The sequence below is a fragment of the Lolium perenne genome, chromosome 7 (assembly GCF_019359855.2).
Source record: "Lolium perenne isolate Kyuss_39 chromosome 7, Kyuss_2.0, whole genome shotgun sequence".
Classification (NCBI taxonomy): domain Eukaryota; kingdom Viridiplantae; phylum Streptophyta; class Magnoliopsida; order Poales; family Poaceae; genus Lolium; species Lolium perenne.
Window position 1 is genome coordinate 285,029,303 of NC_067250.2, and position 9,889 is coordinate 285,039,191.

The 9,889-nt window shown below is 45.5% G+C and overlaps 1 protein-coding gene across 1 annotated transcript; it reads left to right on the forward strand.

The window, feature by feature from the left end:
* Positions 1-5,124: 5,124 nt before the first annotated feature.
* On the forward strand, positions 5,125-6,617 carry LOC139833299 (polyadenylation and cleavage factor homolog 4-like). Its single transcript, XM_071823542.1, has 2 exons — positions 5,125-5,519; positions 6,354-6,617. Exons 1-2 carry the CDS (start codon positions 5,130-5,132, stop codon positions 6,444-6,446), a joined length of 483 nt encoding a protein of 160 aa, XP_071679643.1. The 5' UTR covers positions 5,125-5,129; the 3' UTR covers positions 6,447-6,617.
* Positions 6,618-9,889: the final 3,272 nt, after the last annotated feature.

Consider the following 9,889-nt stretch of genomic DNA (forward strand, 5'->3'; position numbering starts at 1 on the left):
AACATCGGAAGAAGCGGAAGATGGAGTATAGTTATCAAATATCAACTGAAATTTAAACAAGACAACATCAAACAACAAGCAAAGATAGAGTTTTCATTGATCTCTCGGAATAATTACAAAGGCATTACAGTGGAGCTAAGGAAGTACGTGTCGCCAAATGGCTACTTTGGCGACAAGAGCAAAACAAACATAGAAAGAAAAATAAAGAGGCATGCAACTAGACCTCCGGCCTTGATGAGCTAGGAGTCGACGCTGGCTTGATCCCGAGATAGGCCAAGATCTTCTTCGTGTTGGGCTTGGCTGCCTTAATCAACGACCTCCATCTTGATTGCTCTATCTGCTCGGTGTCGCCAACTTTCGTCCAATCAACAGCCTGTTGACTGTCAGCAACCAAAGCGACAGTGCTTTCGACAGCAATTTTCATATTTTCTTGGCGCATCTTCAGTCCAAGGTCTTCCGGTGTATTGAACATCTTGGCAAGGTAGAGGAAAGTCGCAGGCTCCTCTTTCTTCGGGAAGAAGTAGGGAAACAATGCCGACAACACTGCGCTAGCATTCGACACACCTTCACGAATCTCGGATCCATGAAGCTCCAGATAGGAAAGTGCGTCAAGGACAGGGTCATTGACAGGATTCGTCAGATCAAAATCCTGGTTTGTTTGGGCTGTCAAGGAAACAAAGCATTAGTGAAAAGACAAGAAACAACGATTCTCATAAAAATAGAAGGGATCAGCAAAATTACTGAAAGTGCGGCGACTCTGAGTTTTCAGGCGCTTGAGGATTCCTTCTTCACGAGAAGCTTGCGCAGCTTTGTGCTCATCCAAGGCAGCTGTAGCATCCTCAAGTTTTTTCTGCAGTTCCTCGACACCAGCAGCTTTCGCCTTGGCTTCATCAGCTTCGGCCTTGGCTTTGCTAGCAGCGAGTTCGGCTTTCTTGCGAGCCGCCTCACTTTGCTCAAGTTTTCGAGCAAGTGCGTTGGCGCGTTCGTTGGCCTCTGCAAGTTTTTCTGTCGAGATATGGAAAAGAGAGAGAAGAAAGATCAAAATCACGAAAAGCAACAGGAGTAAAAAATCAAGGAAAAACAGCAAGTATAAAAGTCGTTACCTTCGGCTCTATTAGCATATTCACGGTATCCAATAAATTGGGAACCGATGCGGAGAAGATCTTTGATCATAGGCTGTTCAAGGTGAACACAGCAAGAGAAACATCGGCATGAAAAAGAGAAAAGGTGTGAAAAAACAAAATAAGGAAAATATAGATGTCGACAAGCTTACATCATCTAAGAGCAGAGTCGACGAACTGCCCAACTGAGGGGCAGGTTCAACAATCTTTTCAACCCTTGTCCTTTTTGGTGAAGGAGCAAGGGGGCTTGATGGTGGAGTAGTGGTGACGACGTTTTGTTGAGGAGGCGAGGTTTCTTCTCCTTCAACTAGCGTGTCTGAAGCAAGTACAGTACGTGACGTGCTTGTCCGAGGAGCCACGTCAGTAGTTGGTACTTCTTCCTCGTCATCACTGTTGATCAAAAAATCGGCAGCATAAAAAGCAAGACAAGATAAATATTTCGAGTACAAAAAAAAAAAAAAAAAGGGAGAAATAAAGACGACTTACGAGCTGACGAGGGATTCAACATAAGGATCGTAAGTTGCCTTCGGATGAGAAGGAACAACTTCTTCAGCCTTAGAGGTGCCAGAATCCTCGGCATCAGTCCTTTTCCTTTTGTTCCTTGGAGAAACAGCAGGAGGAAGGGATTGTGTCGACTCACTGGCTTCAGACTCAACTTCTTTTTCGTGAGAAGCCGCAGATTTGTGAGAACCCGCGACTTCACTTTCAGGAATAGAAGAACCTTGAGTATCTTCGGCAATGATGGCCTGTTCTTCGACTTCTCCATCCTCAGGAAGAGGAGGAAGGGAAGCCATAGTAGGATGATTCTGCAAGAAAATAGCGACAAAAGAAAATTAGCGAGATACCAATACAATGAGATGCAAGGAAAAGTTTAGAGCAAGACAGAAACTCGAGAAGATAAAATACCTCGGGAAGAGGATTGGAAGCACTGTATGGTTCTACTCGACAAGAGGAGGGAATAGGATCCTTCTTGGCTAGTCGAGAAACTCTTCGAACCAATTTCTCCAAGTCCTTTACAGAAAGATCGTTGGAGATTCTGTTGGCGTCGTTTTTGCCAGAGTACGTCCAAAGGGGATTTTTGCGAGCCTGAAGAGGCTGCACTCTAATCCTAAGGAAGTAGGCAGTGATTTGAACACCAGACAGCTCTTTGCCTCGAGTGTTTTGAAGCTGATGAATACGAGACATGAGTGCCTCTGTCGCCTTTTTCTCTTCCTCAGAAGCTTCGGCATCCCAGGAGCGGCGGCGCTGAATTCTGGCACTTCCGTCGAAAGGAACTATGTTGTGTTCAACGGAGTTGGCGCTTTCTTCGTGAATGTAGAGCCACTTTTTGCGCCATCCTTGGACAGAATCAGGAAATTTGACGTCGAAATAATCGACATCAGTACGCACACAGATAACAACGCCACCTATGTTATAAGTGACGTTGTGGGAGCCATTGCGGCGGAGGCAGAAAATGCGTTTCCACAGAGCCCAATTGGGAGGGATTCCGAGGAAGCATTCGCAAAGTGTGATGAAAATAGAAATGTGAAGGATGGAATTGGGGGTCAACTGGTGCAGTTGAATCCCATAAACGAAAAGAAGGCCGCGGAGGAAATCGTGAATTGGGGTCGAAAGACCACGGATAAGGTGATCAACAAAACTAACCCGGTACTCCATTGGAGGCTTGGGGTAGCTTTCTTCGCTGGGAAAGCGGATGGCGTCCTCCTTCTTCATGAGGCCAAGCCTCTTCAGCATGTTGATGTCTTGGTTGGAGATTTTGGATCTCTCCCACTCAAGATCCTCGGCGGCCATCTTGGATTCCGGGGTACTGTGGCGAGTGAGTCGCGTGCGCGGTGGCATCAACGGCAATGGGCAGAGCAATGCTCGTGAGTGCGGATGATCAGAGAGAGTTGGGCGCAGGGGAAGCTTTTGCGAAGAGGAACAGATGAGCGGCGCAAGCGAGGGGATGAACGGAGGTTGAAGAAAGGTTTATATAAGAATCGGGTGAAGCAGTGCGCCGTTGGATGAAGAAATCGTGTGGTGAAAAAAGATCTTCTAGATACAAGGGTAAAAAGGTATTTTTACTGAGATAGGCGTTACTGTACGTGCGCCAGAAAAAGCGGAGGACGTGTGTCCCCCACTTGCACGACGTGTCAACATGGTGGAAACAATGGACCCACAAGGCAGAAAAATCAAGACTATAAACAGAGATGAAGCAATTTTGTTTAAGGGAAGCATGTCGACAAGAAAAATAAAAGAAGATTGGCGACAGGAGGAATTATTAAATACTTCGGGAGCCTTTGATCAAATACAAGTTTTTGCCCAAACGCTCGGGGGCTACTTCGATAAAAAGTAAAATTTCGAGTATGGCAATATAGAAATTGCGGGAGCCTACAACCAAGCACAAGTCCTTGGCTGTAGCCTCGGGGGCTACTCCCATCGGGAGCGCTGTTCGCGCACCCGAGAGATAAAAAAAGAAGAGAGAGATCATATTGGGAAATAATGACAATATAGCGACAAGGTGGACTAAAATGTTGAGCCTACAACCAAGCACAAGTTCTTGGTTGTAGCCTCGGGGGCTACTCCCATCGGGAACGCTGTTCGCGTGCCCGATGAAATTAACAAAGGAAAAGATAGAAAGGCAAGAGAGTATATTTCGAGTTATAATTAACTCTACATATACTCCCATCGGGAGAGCAATATAAGTCATATTTGACTCGATAAAATGTGCCATTCCAACAGCCGAAAAGCACTCGACAATATATTCTCAGAACGCCGAAGTTGCGATCAATTTCTGAATGCCGCAAATTTGCGAAGGTAAGACCCCAGATCCGTTCTGCTGGGCGTGGCATCGCCGAAGACTGCGCTCTGCTACCTTTATCCGTATCAACAGATACGAAGAAAAATCCTAACGGACGCGTTAGGTACCCGATAAATTTGACTGGGACTCGACAGAATGGTAAGACCTTAAGCGGCACCTGTCGAAGTTTACACCAGTATCCCGAGATCATGTCCAGGGACGTGATCTTGAAGTAGGTTTTTGCGGATTGCCACTAGAGCAGTTAACTAGTACCTGATCCGTCAGATGAACTAGCCCCAACTACCATTATCCCTGTACAATATAGAATTTTATGTGAAGAAATATAAAAAAGTTGAAGCTTTCGAATAAAAATAAACAGTGGAGATTTTCCCTGATTCTACGATTCAAGCAAAATCTCGGGGGCTACTGACATAGGCATCCCAAATGGGCCTGCCGAAGATAGTACCCGGGGTTTACTGAAGGCCCACTACCCGAAGAATAAGAAGATTCGGGAGCCCAAGATATATCAAGGAAAGTCAAGAGTTGTAATAGGAAGTGTTATCTGTAATCTGGCGGGATGAGTTAGAAACCGTCCCGGACTCTGTAACTTGTATAGCACGAATCCCTCGGCTCCACCTCCTATATAAAGGGGGAGTCGAGGGACGAGGAAATAATCGAATCATCGTCTACAAACCCTAGTTTTCATAATCGTCGAGTACTTTTCGGCTGAAACCTTCGAGATCTACTTACCCTCTACTTCCAACTAAACCCTAGCCTACAATCCATAGGCATTGACAAGTTGATACCTTGTCAATGATGTTCCTAGCTTTCACTGTCCTTGGCCACTCGGGGGGGGACAAAACACTAGAAAATCGTGACGTTATTGGGCAAAAACGTCATTGGCAATTTAGGTCAAAACGTCATTAGCAAAACTAAGTGGCCTACGACGTTTTTCCACTGCCGATTGCGACAAATCAACAACGTCATTAGCATGCCAAAAAAATTTAGCCAATCAGAAGACAGGAAACAACCTACCAAGGATCAGCCCAAGACTTGGATCTCAACCGTCCGAAGCATCCAACGCACCAAACAGAACCGAAATTGCCACCCAGGATTTTCCCATTCGCGCCGAAAACTTTTGGGCCACACGCACCGAAAACTTTTGGACCGACCCAACAAAGCTGACCGACCCGCGCCGGCCAGACCACTCCAAACCCTACCTCATGTCCATGTTCCTTCCGCCGCCGCTGCTCTCCAGCCTAGATCCCGGCCAACTCCTCCTCGCCCTCGTCGCCACCATCCCAAACCCTAGCCCGCCGCGGCGCTCCCCTTCCCCATCCACCGAAACCCTAGATCCCCCCTTCCCCATGGCCTCCGCCGCCGCCGCCGCCGCGGCCCCCGTATCGGGCCAGGTCGTGCAGCAGTTCCGCGCGCGGCTGCGGGAGGAGGCCGGGGACGAGCCGGGGGCGGCTGCGGTGGTGGCCGTATACGACGAGGTCCTCGCCGACCTCACCTTCAACTGCAAGCCCATCATCACCGAGCTCACCATCATCGTCGACCAGCACGCCGCGCGGGCCGCCAGGGGCATCGCCGCCGCCATCTGCGCCCGCATCTTCAAGGTGCTTTCTTGTTCTGGCACCCCAAGGATTTTTCTGCCGGGGGGGCGGTTACGTTGTAGTATTTTCCGAGAGAATGGATTGGGCTAGGTTTTCGGCTAGGTAGCTTGCTTGCTGTGCTTGTCCGTCAGATAGTTTCTTGTGGGTTTGCATCATTGCCGCTAGGATTTGGTGGAGTTGAGAACTTCCGTAGAATTAAATGTACACTGTCGGTCTTGATGACGAATTGGTGCTCATGTGGTAGTTCACAATCTCGGAATTCCTGTTTGTATTTGCTTGTCTGGTTGCAAATGTGATTGCCTGAGTTCAGTAACCAGAGTGAGTGAGATTCAAGAATTTCCATGCGAATGAATGCAACCCGAGCGTATACTACCGGTGTTTAGGAGGAGCTTGTGGTTTAATTTGCTCAGTTTACTTTTCATATTATCATTCTGATATTGGGTGAAAACCCAAACCTAAAAGTAATATATATGGCTAAAACACACATTGTGCTTGTGCATATTTTGGCTAGGAATTGTTGATAGGCTGAAACTGAACTAAAATTGACACCGCAGAAGTTTGTTATGATGAATTGATGACAGACAGGTTCCTAGAATACTTTGTGTACGGGATTTTATTCTGTGAAACTGCATGTCTTATTATGTCGTGAAATAGGTGCAGGCTCAAGTAGAATGTTAGAAACAACTTTTTTTATAATCTTTCTGAAGAAGACACACAGTAAGCAATATTAAATGGAACCAACTTGACAACTAACTAACCTAAAAGAAAACATTCTGTTACGTATTTCTACACCTAAGGTTCCTTTGCGTGACAGGAATCATTCTGCAATGCTTGCAGGTGCCCGCCGAACAGACATTGCCGTCTTTATATTTGCTAGATAGTATTGTGAAGAACATAGGACGAGAATACATAGCGCAGTTTAATATGTAGTGTCTGATTGTTAGTGAGGTCTGACATATGATGGGCTTTACCGAATTTGAGAGAAATGTCAAGAATTATATCATGTACTAATTGTGATCTGATGCATCCGGTGGTACGTGGACCTGGAGGACGGATACTTGGCCGAGCTGGAGAAGCTACAGGGGCAGACCGATGCGGAGAATACCCGAGTAAATATTGCACTGCTACATAATGGAGTAAATATTGCAAGTTACTGTCAATTGCTAATGTTATTCTTCGGTTACTGTAACTAGTGTCATGTCCACTACTGGTGCATCTTGGTCAATTGAGTCCTTGCTCTCTCCCTGGATGTACATTAGCATGATTAATTCGGAAAAACGAATCAAGTTCTGTGATTCTCTTATTCTATTTGTATACTTGATGCATACTCGATTCTGTATTCTTCCTTGCTTGCTTGTGTACTGCATTACTCCGTGATTGCTTGGTGTGCTTTTAGGAGTAGGAATTGGCTTGCATAAATATCTTGATCATGCAGCTTAAATACAGTCCAAATTGCTACTGACAATACTCCTGCTACTATCAATACTCCCTACTGCTGCTGCTAGTATTTTCTATTGCTAATAACATTATTTGAACACATTGTTATACTCCAGGACGGTGGCGTCTAGGTGATTCAGCTTGCCCCAGGCAGTAGTTTGTGTAGAAACAACAATACAGTAGCAGTAGTCTCTGTTGGCTGAGCAAGTAGTTTGTGTAACAACAACAACAACAGTACAGTAGCATGAGCAGTAGTTTGTGTAACAACAACAATACATTAGCATTACAGTAATGTACTCCAGTAGCTTGCATTTTCTGGTGTCAATTGTTGAAGATCAATAGGTACAAATTCCAGTAGCTTGCTTCCACTGCTTGCTTGCAACAAATTCAGTTAACAAATTCCTGTAGGTTGCTTCCAGTTCTGATGTAGCTACTTGTGCCTGTGCTTGCTTGTGCTTGTGTTGCTTACGCTTTTTGCTTGTCTCACTGAATCTATCATGCACTTGCTATATATACCAGGCGCAATACAAATCTGCTTGTTCCGTTAAATTCAGTGATAATGTAAACTGTAACTTTGTTTTTGCATTAGATAATGTATCTGCATGCTCTCCTTCAGGTATATGGACATCGCCTTCTTCGGGTGGAGTGAAATTCAAGTCTGGGAGCACCATATTGATCTGATTGTTGTTGGGTCTCTTCGTTCAGGTATGGGGCTGCTCTTTTTGTAATCTGTTGCTGCTGCTTTCTTTGTTCAGCATAGGTTCTGATGTATACTGATCTGCTTTTTGTGCGAGACAAAGCTAGGTGCCAGTCATCGACAGCTTGGGCGAGGAGTTGCTTGGTCCGGGCAAATAATCCGGAGGAGATTGTTCTCCAAGAGCTCCAGGTTCAAGAAGTTTGAAGACACTCGGTGGAAATTATGTAGTTATCAAATTTGTAGACCTAGTAATACTGTGATTGTATACACATCTGCTTGTGAGAGGATCTACATTGACTAATTTTGGGTGTTATTTGAAGTATAATTACGTGCATTTTTTGTGTATTCGATTTAAATGTGGGTTATTTATTAGCTATCAAGTTCGTAATTGGAATCTGAATAAAATGTGACCTGATGCATACCGTGAAAAAAATGAGGCCCAAAAACCATGAGCCCAAAAACATTGAAGCTAAAAATGCCAAATTCAAATAAGAATTGGGCTCGTAACAGGTCAAGGCCCAACAAAGATGAAAAAAATTAGCATTAGGCCCATATAACATACTGAATGGATCGGGCTGATTTCAGATAACGACGTTATTTTTTCGTCACAATTTGGCCACGTCGGATTGCCACGCTGGACTCGGGGGCAGGTGCCCATGACGTTTTGGGAACGTCATGCCGTCAGTGACGTTTGCAAATGTCACAAAGCTCTATGACGTTTTCAAGTGGAACGTCTCAAGCAGTCATTGCTGACTCCCAGCTTTCGACGTTTTGAAAAGCGTCACCGTAACGTCACAAGTAGCCATCAGTGACGTTTCAGTGACACCTTTTTTTTGTCAACTTATGGTAGATTTCTTGTAGTGATACTTCCACGGAACGGAGCCTTCTGTGCCACGTGTATGTCTGCCGTGTTCTTTGTTCCCAAGGGCGCGTGTCAGCTCATCATCCTCTCTATCGGGCCAGAACCTCCCCTCTTGCACGTACTTATGTGCTTTTTTCCAGGGCTTCAATGGGGCCCTTCAGATGTGCTTTGTTATAGATACACTTCTCTGTTTCTGGGTCTAACCTTCCCCCAATCCCGTAGAACCACTCCTTCATCCGTTCGAACCAACTGTGTGTCCCTAATCGGATCCCTTTCTTGGTCAGTTCCGCCTCAGCTGCCTGCCACTTACAACGGTTAGCCCTGTAGCCACCTGGACCCAAAATTTGGTGATATTTCTTCAACGCAGCATTTGCCTTATTTGTTTTCGACCTTTTCTTAAATTCTTCTGACTCCGTGTTGTACTTCACGAATTCGTTCCAGTGATCTTTTAACTTCTCACTGTTCGGAGTCTTCTTTTCCTTGATAAGGCCGCGCAATCTTTTCTTGTGTGCCTTGAATAGTTCGGCCATCTTCTTCAAAGCAAATGTCCTCACTGCCTCCTCCATCTCTGCTTTATAGCGGCATCCTCCTCTGCAGGTACTAGGTTGAAATGTGCCATGAGATTGGTCAGAAGGCTGTGTTTGGCTACATCATCGATATAAAGACCTTGAGTTGCTTCATCTGCAGATAGCTCTAGTCCCTTCGGCTTGTGCCATTCTCGAACGGTGATCGGGATGCAGTCCCTAACAAGCACTCCACATTGACTTATAAATAACTTTGCATGCTTCTCGGGAGCAATCGATTTACCAGCCGCATCGATCTCGGTGATGTCGCGCCTAGCACCGTCGCTCAACATTTTGGCCGGGCCTCGCTTCGACTTTACAGAAGAAGTGCTCGATCCGGAGGGCTTAAAAATAAATAATTCATTGCCAGTACAAATTAGTTAATGCATCTAGTCAGCATCGGCTTAATTTATATACCTCGGTGATAACTACGGTTCCATCACCGGAGCCATTATGTTCTTCTTCCTCACCGGAGCCCCCTCTTCTCCTCGGTCAATATTCTCCGCTCCCTCACCAGACTCATTCAAAAAAGATGCTGTGATATCGTCACCGCCATCATCCGGAATACCGTCGTCGCCATCATCCAGAGTACCGTGGGCTATGAGGTCATCCATGAACTCTTCTTCGGCTTCGTCTATGTATCCCTCCATGCTTTCTGCAACAACTTGCAAAGTTATAAGCCGGAAGCATCATGTATGATCACATATATAGATATTAATTAAGGATAATGCAGAAAACTGAAATTGGAGTTACATATATAGTTATTAATTAAGGATCGATAATGAAGTGCTGAAAGCAGATAGTGCAGTTACAT